The following is an 18,907-nucleotide window of genomic DNA, read 5'->3' on the forward strand; positions in this document are numbered from 1 at the left end:
TCCCACCCAGGCGTGTTTTACTGCACGATTTGACTCCCCTGCAAGCCCGGACTCCTGGGGCCGCTGGGCTGGGCAGGCGCCGTGCACCCCAGCTCCACGGCAGTGCTGAGGGACGGGGGCTGCTTCTTAGCCTGGGCCCCCCATTCTCCTCCACGAAGGCATGCTGGCACTTCCAGAGCCCTTTTGGGCAAAGCTCCCGTCTCTTCTAGCAGCATCTTTTGGACTTTGCCGAATCCATAGGGGACTAACTTGCGCTTAAAGGGTGCACTCCCACAGATGCTTTCCAACAAAAGCCCTCACCGGTTGCTTCTTCCACCCAGATGAGTAAAACCAGGACCCAAATCACATCCTTTCTGGAGAAGGGTGGCACCAAGTGAGCTTGGTGTTTGCTAGAAATGCAACTCTGCTGCAATGGGACACCTTCATCATTTTTAACGTAGGAGGGAGGAACAGCCCCACAGAAGGATGAGCTGAAAAACCACACAAAGAGCCCCCAGAAAGGGTAAAAGCCATGACAGAAACTGCCAGCACGATGTGGGGCTCACAGAGGTCAGGGCGAGATGCTCTGCTGACTCCAGGGAGTGAAGAGGTGCCATGGAGGCGGCTCAACAAGGGAGCCTCTGAAGGACCTTGAGCTTTTCATTGCAGCCTGGAAACCTTCCTCTCAACACCTTCAGAGGGGAGATAAAGCTCACGGCAGAATCCCAAATCCATGTCAGATGTTGGATGATCTAGCTTATTAGGAAAATTTGATTCCCAGACGGAAGCTCTGCATTTGTGTAAAATCCCATCCTTGCAATGACGGTGCCCGAGAGGAGTTTTGCTGGCTACATTTGGGGCCGACAACCTTCAAAACTGTTTGGGTTTGTGTTTTCAGCAGAAATACATCCATAAGCAATCCCTAAAGTGCCGGTTTGGACCGTGGTTTTTCAGAAGCGTCAGGGTGCGGCACAGTAGAGGGGAATTTGCACCCTATTAAAAAAAAAGCAAACTAAAATCCAGCTCTCTGTCACAGGTCTCAGACTAAGAACAAAAGTTGCTGAATTCATTTGTGTAGCCAAATGTTCACATATCTCTGAGACAGAGGAAAGAAAAGGAATAATTCGCCTTTCCCGTAAATATTTGCACACTGTTGAGAAAATTTCCTGTTCCAGATCAGTTCTCAAGAGTGAAAAGTCCTCCAGGCTCTCAGGTCCTGAATCACAGAATCACAGAATCACAGAATAATGGGGGTTGGCAGGGACCTCTTCGGGTCACCCAGTCCAACCCCCTGCCCAAGCAGGGTCACCCAGAGCAGGCTGCACAGCACCGCGTCCAGGCGGGGCTGGAATATCTCCAGAGAAGGAGACTCCACAGCCTCCCTGGGCAGCCTGGGCCAGGGCTCCGTCACCCTCAGAGGGAAGAAGTTCTTCCTCGGGTTCAGCTGGAGCTTCCTCGGCTTCAGTTTGTGCCCGTTGCCCCTTGTCCTGTCGCTGGGCACCACTGGAAAGAGTCTGGCCCCGTCCTCCTGACCCCCACCCTGCAGATATTTAGAGGCATTTCTAAGGTCCCCTCTCAGCCTTCTCTTCTTCAGGCTGAACAAGCCCAGCTTCCTCAGCCTTTCCTCATAGGAGAGATGCTCCAATCCCCTCATCATCCTTGCAGCCCTCCGCTGGGCTCTCTCTGTATTAGAACACAGAATATCAGAACAAAATTCCGCCCATGTGCCCTGTTCTGATTTTAAGCACACTACAACGAAAAAACTTTTTTCTCAGAAAGACATTTTCCAGTTAGACGTACACTTCTCAGAGAATCACAAATCAGTGGCCTGGATTTGCGCCCTGGGAACTCTCAATTTTTAGGGGCACTTGGGATGTTAGGGGGGTTCTCTCCACTGTGGATGCTTTAGTGTCTGATAAGGGCTGTGCGCACCAAAGGGATGCCCCTCTGCTGAGTTTTTCTAAGGTTTCTATCTCATCCACCCAACTGCCTCATTTTGTGAGGCTTGTGGCAACCTCATTAGCTCTAAGACTTTTGCTCCTCTGCCAGATTTGATTGAAATATTATTAGTGGGAAAATAAACTTGCAGGAATCTCCTTTCCTCAGAGGCCAGGCTAAAAAATGCATCCCTGCGTATCTCAGCATCCCCATCACGCTCCCTGGAGCCTTCTCCGGCTCCACTGCAATCACCCCAAAGACGGAGGGCCAAAATGATGGGGGGATTTGTAACAATTTTTTAACGAGAGGATTTTCAAGCATTTTGGAAAGTGCTGCCATAATTGTCTTCTTGTCTGTGTCACTAATGCCTGCCCATAGCACGCCTGCCCAAAAAGTGGCTTTATTACCGTGGTTCAAAGCCACCTCCGGATTAGCGGCAACTCCTGCTCAGTGGAGGCATTGTGGGCCCCGTCTGTTACTCGTTGTGGAGAAGACAAAGACAAGGTCTAATCTGTGAAATTTGGCCCAAACCACAGGGCGTCAGAGCCCTTGGCTTCCCTGAGTGCCAGTTCAGGAGGAAGAAATGGGAGAGCCCTGAGAAACGGCGCAGAAGGAGGGACACTGTGAAACACCAAGAGATTATTTGGCTTTGCCTGATAAAAGAGGGAATTCATTTTCTGCTGGCAAGAAACCTTTAAATCTCCAGGAGAATGTGCTGAGGGACATTGTGTGTGAACATGATCCTTTGGAGAACTAAATCCAGTTCACAATATCACAGACAAGCTGACGATCTCATTGCAAAGCAGTTAACAGTTAATATTTAAAGCCATTATTAGTATTCAGAGTTAACACAGAGACATTTCAACCTCTGCTTCTGATTAGCAAACTAGCTAGGGCCAGACTGGGTGGTTACACATTGAATACCATAGTTTCTCTTCCCCGTGCTGTAAATCTGTGGGATTTGCAGGACAAGCCACCCATGGCGGAGACGCTCTGCCATCAAAAGCGGTCTCGCTCATCCCTGCGGGATCCTGTCCCCATAGCCAGCATAAACCTCTCTGCACCACTCAAGTGAACAGATATCAGGTCAGGACTCTCCTTGCCTACAGACAAATAACCAGAGTAGGTCTCCAAAGGAAGGAGCACCGCTTGTTTTGAATGGTTTCCCCAAACACAGGAGCCGAAAAAAACCTGTGGAAAAAAGCCTGCCCAGGTCAGGTCTTTGGGACGGCTTCAAGGCTGGGGTCACCACTGAGATGGATTGCAGCAACAGGGGGACAACTGGACCGACCCCAGGAGTTTCTCACACTTTACTTTCCCTGGGTAGACGTTTTCACTTCAATCGGGACTTTAGTAACCCAAGTTACTAAAGACAGTGGAGCAGGAAAAACATGACTCTGCAACTACAAAAGAGCTTGCTTAAATAATGGTATCCGAACTGTGACTCTAAATGCTAAAACACAAGACCATGTGAAATCTGGTTGTCGCAGCAGGATGACATGGGCTGCACTGCTGAAGCAACAGGCAAATTTACACTGTTTTGACATTTCTCTGTTGAAAGTATGGTTGGAATCGAAGCGTCCACACACAAAGCTGGAATTTGGTGATTTTTTTTTCCATAAGAAAACTTCTGTAGCTACATTTTTTACTCCAGTTGGAGTCTTGGGAGGAAAGAAGGAAAGCAACCAAAGGGAGGTAATTTTGGCCATGATTCTGGAAAAGCATTAAAAACATGGTTAAATATAAATGTGTAGCAAGCGCAGATTGGCTACTTGGGACTTGAATTCGTACCTCAAACCGAGCATTATTTCCTGGAGAAGGTTCTTTCTCAGAAACCTTCATCAATGACTATTACAAATGAAGGTGTTTTTTTCCAGTTTATCACATAACTGTTTTGCTGCTTAGTTGGACGGCGTAAGGTAAAGCCGTCACGCTTTGGGCTTTTAAATCTGGAAGCCCTGCGACGTGTGTTCTCACTGCAGATACAGTGTGACGAGAGGAAATCTGGGCACCCCATGAAATCAAGCCTTTTTCTGTTGTTCAGTCAACTGGCTTTTTCATCGTCCTGAAAACGTCCCAAGGAAACAGCTTCCCCGACAACAGGAAGATGTTAATTCTCAAAAAATGCAGGTCTTTTCAGGTGCCTGCTGAAAAGACGTCACACTTGAAGAGAGCTAAGCCTGGAGATTCATCCTTCTGTTTACCTTTCAGCACACACGTGTGGGGGAAGATTAGCAGCCGGGAATACCTCCGACTGAAATTCAGGGGTGGAAAAATATTTGCGTTTTTGTCATGCTATTTACCGACCTGCAGTGGGCCAGAGACATCCCAGCACGTTCAACCACTTTTCCAGGGCATTTTGAATCCTTTCATGCACAGTCCTAAGATTTGCTTTCAGGTGTTTTTCGTCCCAAACCAGCCCAATCTCAGCTGAAGCACAGAAATGCGTTGTTGCTTGTGCTCGAGCGGATGATGCTCTGCCTCAGCAGATTTGTGCATATAATAGTGGCTTGTCTTGGAAGCTTCAGACAGAGATATAAAACTCTACGACAGACAGTTTTGCAATAGCGTGCCCCCAGGGGAAATCTTTTCCTAACTACAGGCAGTTAGTAGCTGGCTTGGAGTGCTTATATCCGTATATATATTAATCCCAGCTAATGTAACTACAGATGTTCTCATTCATAGGCCCATCTAATCCTGTTGGGCCTTTGCCATGGTGTCTCGTAGCATGAGTTCTACGAGTTAATTACGTGCGGTGCAAAGAAGCATTTCCTTTTATCACTGAAAAAGGTTGCCTTTTAAATGCATTGAATGTCCCTTTGTTCCTGTATTTTAAGGACCAGTGAAGAGGAGCACCTGTCTGACCTTCTGGGCGCTGCGCATTACTTGGCAGCCCTCCACCGTCTCTTGGCAAGGCATTTCTAATCTTTTCCACCGCCCTCGGATGGGTGTCTCTCCATGCCTTTCACTCCGGTTTCCCAGCTGAGGACGTACTATTGATTTCTATAGTGTCATGATATTATATTCAGTGTTACTCTCTACCCCTTTCATAATACAACCCACTATCTTGTTGCTCTTCTGAGCTCCGTTGCAATCAGCCAGATGTTTCATTGACTCCTAGATCTTTTCCTGGAGTGGTTGCAGTTAATTGGGACCCTTCAGCATGTATGAGCCATCCTGTTCCCTCCTTCCAATTACGCCTCCTTCTGCGCACTGGTTTTTGCCTGCTATCCCCTCACCCATTCGGCCAGTTTGGGTCAGTCTTGCAGAAGACCTATGTTGTCTCCTCACGTCTGGACTAGTCAAGCTGAAGGTGGTCACTTAGAAATGCTGTTAGCTCCCTGCTTTCCAGGTCGTGGTTACTATACAAGAAAAAACGATTTTGTGGGCAGAGGCACCCCCGTTGCTTCCCTCATTCCCCATTACAACCTCACCATGTACTCCTGCTCTTTGTTTTCTCCTCCATGGCCAGGTTTCTAAGCACAAAAGAACTTCATTTTTCACCAGCAATTCCTGGTCATCTCTGCCAGATATTCATGAAAGATTTCTCTTAAAGACTTTCTGAAAGAATTAAATCGCAACAGTTATTTTCCTTCCTCCTGATGCTGCGGGAACTAACACAGACTACAGACACCATTTTCTTGCACCAAAGTCATTCCTGTTTGCCCCTCTCCCAGCCACACCATTGCATCCACCTCTATGGAGTGATTCTTTCAAGCAAGACGTGAAGATACAGAGGAGAAATCAGCTGTTCTCCCCTTTATTCTCTGCCGTGGTGGCCATGGCACCCTCCTTTCATGCTCAGTGAGGTTTTCTCAGCTCTGGTGCCTCGTGGTCTCCGCTCTGCTCAGCGCAGGGGACTGCTGGTGCTCTGCACCGTGCTGGGTGACGGACAAGCGCTTGCACCTGAGGAAATCTGGACGTGAAAACAGGTTTTGTGAATCAAACCGACCCTATCAACAAGGCAGTGAGGATGCCAAAGGGGTGTTCGCACCAGTCACACCCCCACTGCGATTCTCGTGCAATCTTTCCTCAGTTTGGGGTTACAACCCAAAGGAATTTGAACTGTACTGGGAAAATCAGCATTAACCGCCAGCAGCTCAGCTACTCTGTGGCTGGGGAAGGAGAAGGGCCTGTAATTGCTGGCTGCAAGTGCTTGCACTGGCCAGGGAACTGCAAATTGCCTTTAATTGCTCCTAATTGTTGGCACTAGTTCAGTTCCTCTGGGACAGGGACGGCAAATGTACATCTGCAGACGCTGCTTAGACCCCCTCCTGCCTCCCCACGCCAGGAGGGTTGAGCTGCTGCTGATTTGGAGAGTTTTCTGGAAGATAGAAAAGTCAAAATGGGGTCAGGTGTTCACGGAGTCGGAGTGCTGCTGCCCAAGGCAGTCGTCCTGGGTTCGCAGTGTCCTGTGCTGCAGGAAATCGTTGGGGACCAGTGGCAGAAAACACATCCCTACACCCAGCGAGGATTTATCCCGCGGCGTGTCGGAGGGAGCTATCAGCCATCAGCCAGGGGTTTATCCCGGTGATGCCCTGGACCAAGGGCTGGTGACTCCAAGCTCCTCCGACACTTGTCTACTCTGTAACCTTGGGCACATCACGCATGTCCATGGGGACACAGCTAACATCCGTGCTGCAGAGCCCTCGCAGCAGCCCGGCCTGGGGAGAGTAGACAACCCCAGACAGATACGGCTGTAAAAATAACCACGGCAGCTTTGGACAAGCTGTGCCGAGGCATTACCTCATGAGGGAAGGAAGCAGCAGCATCGCTATTTATTTATGTGGTGTCCAAAAGAGAGCTCTGTGCTCTGCAGCCCGCCCTCCAAGAGCCTGATTCTGTAAATCTTACTCATCATGAAGGCTTTTTTTCTCTTTTTTTCCCTCTTCTTTTTTTTCCCTCTCTCATCCAAGTGGTCCCACTGAAATCAGTGCAATCCATTCACATGGGGGAGGATTACTCACAGGATGGGGGTTTGCAGGCAATGCCTGAAACCAGCACAGAGCGGACGCCTGAAACATGAGGCATGTTCCTCCCCATCCTCCTGCCCTTTGCCTCTTCTTGTGTAACCCTTCGCTGAGTTGCTTATTTTTGTGTTAACTCCTGCCTCTCCGCTCTTCCTTAACTCTTTTCTGACCTGTTCCTTCTTCAGGCGCTTGCTCCATGTATTTTTATTTCCTCTCCCCCAGCAATATTGAAGCCATCCCCTGGGGCTGCCGTGTGCTGCTTTTCCTACCTAAATGTCGCTCTGGTCTCTGTGCCCATCACCATCCACACTGATTTATTGTTAAAACTTTTCCAATCAAAACAGGGTTTGACAGAAAAGCAGATTTTCCGCTACAGGCAGAGGTTTGCAAGTGGCTGGTTCCCAGAGAGAACTGGAGGCAGAGTAGGGGGCAAGAGCAGGACGTCTAACCAAAAACCTCGAATCAGAAGTGTTAGAGAAGGAGGAGAAAAGAAGGAAAAGCTTTGTTGTTGGGTTTTTTTTCCCCTCTCATGAAAAATCAGCAGGTTTTGGCAAGGTTCCGTCTCTTCCCATCCAGTGCTGGTGGAGCCAGGGGACAGCAGCAGTTTGCTCGTGCTCCAGGGTGGGCTGTGTGGGGATGGGATGCCCCGTGCTGGGAGAAGGGGACATTCCCAGTGCAGGGGGGCTCCAGGCACTGTCCAAACCCTACTGGGGAGGCGGACGAGCCCGGGAGCTGCTGCCCAGTAAAGGTCAAACTGGGGGCGGCTGGTGCAGGGAGCAGGAGCAGGATGGTGCTGGGGCGGGTTGGGGACAGGTTTCAGCCAAACACCAAAACTTGGACACCCAATACAAATCAACGCAAGAAGTGAGCTGCCACCCCCAAATGAGGCAGATTTAGAGTGTCTCAGAGCCAGGGGTTTGCAAGACAAACCAAGAAGCATTGTAGGGTCCATGGGAGCGATATACTAAATTTGGGGGATTTGGGGATATCTGAAAACCAAGCCCAGCCACTGGAGCCCATGGAAACACTTGCACTGGTCCTGACCCACAGACAAACCCCCTCCAGGTTTTGGGCCATGGGGCAGGTTTTGCCCCAAACCCCCTTTCTGGCAGGCAGCTCGCCCGAGGGGCACAAGGAGAGTGGGATCAGTGCTCCCCGGGGAGGGTTTTGGCTGGCTGCTTCCCGAGGATGCTGCACAAGAAAAGGAAAGCGTTCCTGCCTTTCCCTGCCACCGCTCAGCAGGGGCAGACCGCAGTCTGGCACGGCACTTGCAGCTCTTAGAAATCAGGGCTGTTAACAAATGTGCGAGGCCATAATCCTTTTGGAGCAGTGATGATAACAAGCCTCAATGCTTTTTTTTTTTTCTTTTGCTTAGTTGTTTTTTTTTTTTAACAAACAGCTGCGCCGGTAAGTCCCACTGTGGGAAATGAGATGGTGAATGATTTCAAGTGCAGTACTTACATCCCCTGCCAAACCCTTCACATCTGCCCAGCTCTGCCGTCGAGCCTCCATCCATCTGGCCGGGAACAGCAGGTCCTCCAGCCTGCCTGCATCCCACAAGGGCATTTCCTTCCTGCGCCCGCGGTGCCAGCTGCCAGCGATGCTGCTCAGCGGGGAAGGGCTCGAGCGAAAGCTCTGAAAGGAGGGTGTTGGGTTTTTTTTTTTCTGTAGCGCACGTGAAATGAATTCCCAAAGTCTCTGAAAGCAATTGCTTCCTGCCTGGTATCTCGTGTGCTGAAGGAGTGATGAAATGCTCCTTGATTTTCTGCCTCATCCCTACAGACCTGCCACTGCTCCAAGGAGCCCCGGGAGGGTTGAAGCCGGCTGGGGTGGGGCAGCGGGTGCTCAGCTCCCGGAGCCTCTCCAGCTGTGCTGCCCTCCCTGCTCCTCTCCTATTCAAGTCCTTGAAACTCTTGACCACAGCACCCGTGGGATGAGGTAGTTGCAGTGCCCCTGGGCGGGTATCCTTGAGCAGCGACACCCCACACTGCCTCCCCACATCTGCAGAGGGCTCATGGCCCTGGGCAAGACGTCCTGGCCGCAACTCCATCTCCACAGCAGGACGAGCTGTGGCTGGGCCACCCCTCTCTGGTGCTACCCCCTCTGCACCCAAGCGATGGCCGTGTGCACCCCCTCTGCCAAATGCCACCTCTGTTTCAGGTCAGTGCGGTCTCTGGCTGGACGGGATGTTGGCCGGAGGTCCAGCGCCGGCTGCGGAGAACGTGGAGCCATGCTGCAAGAGCCTCCTGAACCCGCTCTCCTCTCCTCCTGACCCTCTTGTTGTGTGTTCCCCCACAGAGTGCGATTGCCATCCCGTGGGCGCTGCCGGCCAAACCTGTAACCAAACCACGGGCCAATGTCCCTGTAAAGACGGTGTCACCGGCATCACGTGCAATCGATGCGCCAAAGGCTACCAGCAGAGCCGGTCTCCCATTGCCCCCTGCATAAGTAGGTGGATCGCTCTTTTGATGTCTGTAGATTAGAGATATTAACCTTTCTAGATCCACAGGAGCCACTGTTCGGTCTGGGTGGCTACTAACCCCACTGCGTACGTGCCGACAGGCAGTGCTCCGGGGTTGGAGCTGCCTCGGTACCCCCGCCAGCCGCACCGCCCGCAGTAGAACATATACCCAAAATTCACACCTAGCTTCTAAGTAGCTTATCTACCTTGCTGCGTGGGTTGTGTGAGTGCATCTGCAGTCCAATTTGCCTGTAATTTGATTTTGCTTCACAGAACAAAGTTGCCCGGAGAGCATATTTTCTTTGGAGTATCACATCAGGTCTGGATGCTAAGGCAGATCACTGCAAACTGTTTTTTCTTTCCAAAATCAGGCTGTGCTGCACTGTCACAGAGCTCAAATCAGAGGATCTGCTGGTTTGATGGAGCTGCCATCACAGTAACACAGCCGATAGCACCTGGATTGCTAAAGGCGATCTTACACTCACACAAACCACCCAGAAACATGGACTGGTTTACTGTTTGCTTCCTTGGGTTTGCTTTTTAGTTTGTCTTCCCTAGGCTGCTCTCATTCTTTGCTCTTCAAACAACAGCAGCAAGCACCAGGTACAGCTCCCAAAGCCTCTCGATCGCAGCGTTTGCTCTGCAAACATCCACATCCCCACTCAGTCCCTGTCAAGCGCTGGCTGCCTGGGCAAGGTGTGCTTTAGCCCAGTGCTTCTCTCTGCTGCCTGTTGGGTTTGCTGCTGTTGGATCATTCAGCAGCCCCTGCACCTTGCGAGAGACATCTCCACCTGCCCTAATGAAATTAAGCATCAAAGTTATGGTGCCTGGGACGGGCTGGGAAGGAGGGACAGTTCCCCTTGAGGTTGACTCCCTGCTGCTAAAAGGGGAAAAAAGGCCCAACGGTAAAAGAAAAGTGAAGGCTGAAAGAGTCAAGTCTTTGCTGGGAACCCACAGTCTGCTCCCACAATGTGCCCTCGCAGCATCTGCCTCTCAGGATGGCCACTGCCAAATTATGAGGCAGATACCCTTTCTCCACCTTCTCCTGCTGAAGAAAAAAATACATTCCAGGGTGGTTTTTGGTCACTTGAGATTCATTCTTCCCCCTGTCGCAATGGGACGGCAAGAGCTCAAACCAGATGCTTGTTTCCCCAGGATGCTACAGTCATGGCTCCGGTATGCTTTGCAGCAAGTATGCGCAAAGGTTTATCATTAATCATTCCCCAGGGCCATGGTAAATCAGAGGGTAAATTGTTCCTTGCATCATCTCCCTTGGGATTCACTGCGCTAAATAAAGGCAGACACAGAATTTCAACATGGTCCAAGCAGGCGTTTGGAGCCGGGCTGTGCTCACGCCAGCTGCCGACCCGGCGTGCTCCAGGCTGCCCGCTGCCGTGAGCCTGGCAGGGCTGCCCTGCCCTGGCCCTGCCACCCAGCCACTGCTCCGGCACCCATGAGAGCCCCTTACTTACGTGTCACCACAAAACATCCTTTCCAAGGGGCCAAAAATTTTGTCCAAAATGTGTTTGAAGCAAGGCTGTGGCCTGGCCATCAAGCTGCTGTGCAGTTGTTGGGAGTTTGATCTGCACATACGATGCTAAAGCAATTCAAGCGAGGATGTGAGCAACTCATGGTTCTCTCATCCTAGAAAAACCCAAACCAGCACATTTTCATCCCTGAAAATGTTAGTCAGCATATTTTGCTTGTGTGGGGGGGACGTAGTTCACATATTTTATACATGCGCAGTGGGGGGCACTTGATCTCCATCCCTTCCCACACTGCTCTCCTGCCTGGCACTGGGAGGGCACAGACACACTGCAGCTGGCAAGGGGCTGCCCACCCTGTCTGCAAGAGCTCAGTCACTCTCTGATTTACCACTGCTTATATTTCCCTTGTCCCAAAGACTTACAGTAATGAAAAAATCACCTCGTGGGCAACAAAGACAGCAGTGGGGTCTGTCTGCACTGCAGCCCACGCCGGCAGGCACAAGCACCCAGCCAGGCACCAGCTTCAGGACAGCTGGGCTGGCTGTTCATCTGCTGCTTCACTACGCGCCACGCGTCTCACATGGGCTTGGGCTTGTGTTTTATTGCATGAGGGTGAATGACACAAAAGGTCATCTAATGATAATTGGGCTGCACCCTTATGAGCTGTCGTCACTGCAGTGCAGACACAACCCAGCAAATCCTGCCTCTGCAGCCGGGCAGGTTCCCGAGAGCAAAAGCAGAAGGAGGCAGATGCCAACCCCCAGCTCATGCCTAAATTCCACTTTCAAAATGATCTGGTAGGGTGTTCCCTGCCAGGATTCCCAGGGAGGCACACAAATTGCAGCACTGTGCCCTAAATATTCAAAAGATGTCAGTAATGAGAGTTGTGTATGTGCACTGGGGAAAAGAGGTCATCTTGCCAAAGCTGGGACCATACAACGCGCTCCATCTGCAGTCAGTCCTTTTCAACATCAACAAACACAGTCAGACTTGGGCATGAAGATCCAGAACATTATGTGGTTTCAGCTGTGCAAAGCTAGCCCCAAAGCGAAAGCAGGGACCATTGCACTGGCACCAGATACGTTTGTGTTTCCTTTAAACATGTGAGATGAGGCTTGCACCCCAGCAGATAGATGCAATACTTCACCTGCAGCCTATGTCACACGAGAGGAGTGGTAGCACTGCCTCAGACATGGGTGGAAAAAGCAGCTGGAAGGGACAACCCAGGGATAGGGAGAGGCAGCCATGCTCCCTGTGGCTGCTGGGGCTTATAATTTTTAGCCACAAGCCAAAATTTCTGGTTTAAAAACCCTTTCCCACACCCTTATGGGAGGCCCAGTTCCCCAGTGGGTAAGGTCCTGGTGTGCTGGTTCCCGGAGCTCTTGCAAGGAACGTAGTTGGGAAAGACTCCTTGCTGGTAGACATGGTTGGGAAGGGCAAACACGGTGCATGCAGGGGCCAGGCTCTTTGGGATCTGGAATAATGCCTGCTTTTATCTCCTCTCCTTTCCTTCCTGCTTCTCGCTGTCCTGCACAGAGATCCCCGCCGCTCCCCCCACCACCGCCGCCAGCAGCACCGAGGAGCCTGCAGGTACGTTGGCTCTTCTTTGAAAGCATCTTGACAGTAAATGTCTTTCAACCAATCGTCTGCCTGACATGAAATTACGTTAAATTAATACATAAATTCTGTTGTTTGTACTGGGACAAGTGGTTTCCTTTTAAGCCCAAAATGTCCGAGTGTTTGAAACAAGTGTGCAGCATCCCAAGAGATGGGTGTTTCTAGGAGAACATGGGAGTGTAGACAAGATACAGAAAGATTTTCCCAGCAGTGCTAAATGTATAAGCATAAGGGGGTTACCCAATGGGGAACCAACACTTGATGGAAAAGAGGTAGGGACTGAAGTCTACCACTGGTTGATTATTGAACTTTAGTGGTTGCCTTCTGAAGAGGCTAAGAGAACAGTTCCACCAAGTTTTACTGGTGGAGAAGGACTGGAGAACTGAAAACCTCTAAAAGGGAACAAAAACCCTAAGTGTTGCTTACTGCTGCATATGAGCATTTGGGTATATCCATGTATTTTTCATGCTAAGCAATCTTAGGTGCTGAAGGGACCTGTGTATGTTACGGCAATGTGTCTACTGTCCGGCTCTTCAGGTCCTCAGGGTGGGACACGGCTGTGGTTAGTGGCTTTGCTGGGGACAGATGTGCTCGGACGTGTCTCAAGGCTGGTGACTGTAAGAGCCAGGGGAAGCATCTTCGCTTGGAGAGGGAGGTCCTGTGGTTGCGGGTCCTGCAGTAGGGGCTGCTGTGTGGGGACAGCAGCACAGCCCTGATGGACTTGGATGACCATATTAATACAAGCTGTGGTACAGAGGGTCGTCCTGGCCTCAGCTTGCGTCAGGGCAGGTTTAGATTGGAGATTAGGAAAAATTTTTTTACTGAAAGAGTGGTCAGGCATTGGAACAGGCTGCCCAGGGCAATGGTGGGTTCCCCATCCCTGGAGGGGTTCAAAAACCGTGTAGAAGTGGCACCTGGGGACACGGTTTAGCAGGCATGGTGGTGTTGGGTTGACGGTGATCTTAGAGGTCTTTTCCCACCTTAATGATTCTGTGATTCTCTGAAAGCTTTGGCACATCACGGTGTATGTATCCTCCCATTTCCCTTCCCTTTGTCTTTGCACCAAATACGACTCATGCAATGCTGACCCGGGGCTCAGCGCTTCTCTTCGTACACCCCATTTCCACCATCACAACTGCACCGACACCCCATCATCCTCCCCTCATGATTTACACCCTCAGAGGGGCCGACACCTGCCCCCACCACACCACCGAGGGACTTTCTGTCCCCAGCTCCCTCGGGGTCAGATGGGTCTGAGCAGAGGATGTCAGCAGGAGCTGGAGTGTCCTGGGAAACGGTGACTTCTTCCGTCCCGCTCTCTGCAGATTCCCAGGGTATTTGAACAGCACCGCGGCTGTGAAGGAGACAGGGTGTAAAGGCTGTTTACTTTTGTCTCACCGGGGTAGGAGGGTTCATAAATCAAAGATTTTGTACTAAAAGTGATGGGCGTCACCTCGAACTGAACTCTGAGCCAAGGCTCGCCCCGTGGCAGGGCTTATCGCGCAGGCTCTGAGTGTTGCTGTATGCTCAGGAGCTCTTCCCGGGATGGGAAACTCGGGGAGCAAAGGGACAAGGTCTTCAGTCCCCAGTGTCAGAGGAAGGTGAAGCCCAGGGGTTTGGGTAGGACTGATTTAAACGACAAGTTCTGCCACCTGTAAACACAGTAGCGACAGCTCTGTGTTTCAGTGTCATTTCTTTGGCTGGTATGAGCCAGAAACACCTTGCAGCCTCACGTTCGTGCCTATTGCCTTGTGTGTTCTTCTTAAAGTGTCTCCACAGACCTGGGGAGCTGAGGAGCATAAGGACACATAAAAAACCTGCCCCAGCCAGCATGCTTCCAGCACAGCTGCTGGTGATCAGCCCTTTTGCTGCTTCACCTTACAAATCAGGTGCCAGCACGAGATGAGTGGTTTGGTGAGTCCATCACAATGAAGTTTTGGGCTGTTAGGAACAGAGACCATCCCACCTACCCTGAAGCCAAGCAGGGCCAGGTCTTCTCTTCCTTACAACACCGTTCCCTGACAATACCAGCCTCTGTTACTCGCTTCCATCAGGAGAAATCTTCTTCCTCAACTCCTCAGAGAAGTTAATTAGATGCAGTAGTGCATCTCACCATCTTCTTTCAGCTGCTCCCCAAAGCTCCCGTTAAACCTCCCATCTTGTCCTGGCTGCAAGGGGACTCAGCATGGGGATGTGCCCACCTTGGCCAAGTCCCTGGGACTGGCAGGCACACCCCGAGTCTTCTCACATGCTCCTGCAGCCTCTGCAACTCTTTCTTTTACCCCAACACCGCAGGTCGGTGCGATGTTGTAAGTAGAGTAGAGAGGGCTTTCCTCTCCCCATCTCATTCTGTAGGAGGTAAATTTGTGTCTGCAACTCCCTGTTTCCCCCCTTGCTATAAAAGAAGCCCACAGTCTAGCCGAGACTCTCAGATGTTTGAGGGCAGGTTTTTCCTATCCACAGGGACTGTGCTGCTGAAATATGGAAAATTTATAGGCAGATAGAGTAGATCAGCTGGCGGTTTAGGGATTGGTGAGACCTCCAGAAAAAGGTGCCCGCTGCCCTGCTGAGTGTGCACCAAAGGAGAGGCTCAATCCCAGCTGGTCCCCTCTGTGGCAGAAGGTGGGTGGCAGCAGAATAGGATCTGAAGGGCTTACTTGGATCCTGCTAGGGCAAGCTCTGCTCCACGGTGTCATCACGTTCAATTGAGCATCTTCATCTGCCTGATTTACTGACCCATCTTTGGGGACAGGGCCTTTGGCCCTTGGCATCACGATTTCCAAACTGAGCGTGTTGAGGGGGGAATTGAGCACTGCTTGGCCCTTGCAACCCTGCGGGGCCGTGCTTTCACCCTCCATCGGGTAATAATAAACCCAAGCAATGCTTAAATACAAAAAACTCAACAGATGAAATACCAGATTTCTCATGGGCTCCTGCTATTTCGCAGGGGCTTGCAGACTAAATGTTCTGTCTCATAGCCTGGGAACACTGAGATTTTGTGCTCTGCACCGGGACCCATCTGCTCATTCCCCCACAGCCTCCCAAACCTGCTCTGTTCCCAGCTTGCCGTAGCCATGGCAGAGCAGCCCTCTTGCACCTCACTGTCACCAGGATTATCACAGGTTCTGCCAATGAATGTGGATGGTTGGCAGCCAAGGAGATGCAGAGATGGCTTCTCAAAGCCCATTCTGCAAGGTGCTTGGCTTCAGAGATGAAGCCCTGTGTGGAGCTACAGTGTCTCCATGCTGGGATCTCCTCACACCATCACTGACCTAGCGAGCAGAAGCAGACCCGGTACTCACGTCGGGGACCTCCCAGCCAGAATCTCATCCTTGGTGGAGTCTCCTTTCCTTGGGCTCCTTCCTTCCAGGGGTCAGGGCACGTCCCACCCAGTGCAGCTGCCCCAGTGCTTTCCCAAGGCAGGACTTGGTTCATGCCATCCCCTCCCCTGCTCAAGATCAGGTTGCAGGGCACGGGGTGCATTTCTGAGTGAGTAAACAATTGTTTGCCCATCACCGTGGTGGGAAGCATCCCTCAGGACAGCTTTACATGAAGTTTGCCCTGTTAAGCCACCCACCAGCCTTGGAGCCAGTGGCAAGAGGTGACACTTGAGCAGTGTCCCTGAGTTTGAACTGGCCACAGGGATCTCTCATTATCTTTTTGCTGCTGTGAGGAGCTCAATTATCTGGGCACATTCCTATTCATGAGTCCAAAGTGGCCTTTTGGAGGACATTCTCTAGTCTTTTCCCTGCCAGTCCCCATGTCCTCTTGCATCTTTCCAAAGCGTGACCAGAGAGGGGTTGAATACAGGCAGGGGCTTGGAGGAAGCAGCATTTATCCACATCCATCAGCTAACATCCCGGCTTGAAAGCAAAGAGCTGCTGAAGCCCCAGCCTTGCTTTCCCCCACCAGTGAGGACTGGTTTGGGAGTGACACATCTCCCACCTGTGTGCCCCACACAAAGACCAACACCGCCGGGGAAACAGCTTCTTTCCATGAACTCCACGCTCTGTCCTGGGCAAATGCCAACTGGGGCAGCTGCATTTGGCCATCCCAAATTTCATGCGCCGCCTCGATTAGCCACAGCCCTCGTCAGCGCCTGCTCGGAGCTGATGCGCTGTGGCAGTGTGACCCACCACAGCCCCGGGCTGCGAGTCACGGCCACCAGCCCCAAGCCAGGCACTGTGCCTGTGGGCTGGGGCCGGTGCTGGGCTGCTTGCCCCCGTGGCCGCTCAGCTGGCCAGCAAGGAGCACGGTGAGCAAAGCAAAAGCATAGAGCCTGCAGCGATAGAACCCTTGCACAGAATAATGGCGTGCACGGTTTATTTTAGGCACCAAACATGGACACTTTGGTGAAGAGTAGCCTGGTGCTCCCTAGCACCCGTGCATCTGCCTAGGGGAGTGCCTATAGGGACGGCTGTGGCGATCAGAGCCACGTTGGTCAGGACATGCCCCTCACCTTTGACCAAGGCTTTGGGTAGGTGTCTGAAACTCCTTCCAGCCTTGCTCCAAAGTGACCATTTCTAGCTGGTGCTACTGACAGCGATGCAGCCTTCAGTCCCGAGCTCCCACTGATCCTGGCAGCAAACAGCCCCATCAGGGAAGGAGCGATTCCTGTAACTCTGCATCCTTGTCCTGGAGAGAAGAGTTAGTTACGGATTTGCCCTACTCTGTACAAAGCCTGCAACTGAGATGTTCCCATCTCAGCAGGGCTGGAGACCTCCCTTCAGCACAGGGACCCCTTGCTGGAGGCTGGGAGAGGGTTATCCGTGGGCCGGGAGTGAGCTGGGTGTCCTGACAGCCTGCGAGCTGTGAGCAATGACTCGGCAGCGTCGCTTGGATCCCCACGTCGCTGGAGGGATGGATCTCCCCGCTTCTGCCCGGAGCAGCGACCAGGGACCAATCCATCTCTCCAGGAGCCATTCCCGCCGCCTCTCCGTGAAAGCCCAGGGGAGGCTGAGCCAAGCTGAGCAATCTGATGGGCCCAGCGTCTGACCATAATTCTTCTCACAGTGATTTTTATTGGACTTTTTAAGCACTGTTTTGTCCAGGGAGCTTGAACCCTCCATATTTCATTCCTTTCCCTCGGCGGGGAGCGCCAGGTCATCCCGGGTCTCAGCACCACTCATCTCCCACCACCACCCTGAAGTATCTTCTGGATTTCATGGTGTTTTCTTGGCAAACCCTTCAATCCATGTGTTTGCATGTCAGAGGTCCCATGAGATGGGAGTAAAAGGGTTATCAAGATGGAGAAAGAAATTAGTGGGAGGCTTTGGGTGCAGCCAGTCCTGGGAGAGATGCTGCTTTATTTCCTTTTCTCGTAGCTACGTAGGACAGAAAGTGCCTTCCTCACCAAGAGCGGAGTTAGCGTCACTGCTGCTCTGAGTCAACGAGGGGTAAATATCAAAAAAGCATGGGCCAAAGCTGGCCTTGGTACAAGGGTTGGAACAATGTCGGCTTTGGCATGGGGGGGGTCCTGCCTGGCTCCGCTTAGCTCTCAGAGGTCTGAATCAATTTGGGGAAACAGCTCAAAACCGAATTGTTTAGATGAAATGCATTCATGCTCTCCCATGCCGGGAGATTGGAGGATGAGGAGGGATTGCTTCTAATTTTCGTGTCCAGGCAAGGAAAGATCTTACTACCACCCAGTCCTTTTCTGGTCCCGTTCAGAGATGCAGAAGGGGCCACAGTGAAAGGGCAAAATAAAAATAGATCAACAGTGGGGGGGAGAAGGTTTACAAACCTGCCAGTCAGTTGCTGTCTTATCGGAATCAAATCCAGATTGGCTTGGAAGTTATTATCTTAGGTGGATGATTTCAGCTAGTGGACTTAAACAAAAACAGGTGATTGGACTGATGCAACTTTGCATGCTTTTCCCCTGGAAATCGGCCTCCGCAGTTTCACAACCAGATCTGGACTTTCCAAAAGCCTTTTGGGCTCAAGGTGTTGCCTGGGCCCTTTTGTTCCTGGCTGGTGAGGAAGAGACTGAATGTAAGTGCATAAATGGGAAAAAAAAACCCCACTCTTAGCAATCCCTGAGGCTCCCTCGGGTGTGCACGGACCTGAAGCAGCTTGGCTGCAGGTTGCGGCTTTCCCAGCGCACACACACAACCCAGTGCAGAGGTGGATGAGTGCCGTGGTGTGCGAGGATGATTAATACCTTCCGGAAGAAGCTCGGAGTAGGGACATGGGCAGTCAGGTCTCTGCTCTGGAACAATCTGGAACAGTCTCAAGGAAAAACAAGAAAAAACACAAAAAATAAAAAAAACCACCACAAATCCCATGAGCTGTCTGAGCCTTTCAAGACTTTTCCTGCTTCCGTGTCTCACTTGGAAAAAAACATACGCAAATGTTATGGCTTCAGTCCGGGAAAATAGAAACTGTAGGAAATAGAAAATATTCGTTTGAAAACATTCATTCCCCCGGAAAAGAGCCCTCCATCCGCCCTGCACGGC

At 51.4% G+C, this 18,907-nt stretch overlaps 1 protein-coding gene across 1 annotated transcript in view; it reads left to right on the plus strand.

Annotated features, from left to right (window-relative positions):
- NTN1 (netrin 1) overlaps positions 1–18,907 on the plus strand; it is a 107,420-nt gene that overhangs the window by 63,590 nt on the left and 24,923 nt on the right. The window contains exons 3-4 of the mRNA XM_009933505.2: positions 9,186–9,335; positions 12,372–12,425. Of these exons, the coding sequence (XP_009931807.2) occupies positions 9,186–9,335; positions 12,372–12,425 (204 nt within the window). The remainder of the gene's footprint in view (positions 1–9,185; positions 9,336–12,371; positions 12,426–18,907) is intronic.

The sequence above is a fragment of the Opisthocomus hoazin genome, chromosome 21 (genome assembly GCF_030867145.1).
Source record: "Opisthocomus hoazin isolate bOpiHoa1 chromosome 21, bOpiHoa1.hap1, whole genome shotgun sequence".
Lineage (NCBI taxonomy): Eukaryota > Metazoa > Chordata > Aves > Opisthocomiformes > Opisthocomidae > Opisthocomus > Opisthocomus hoazin.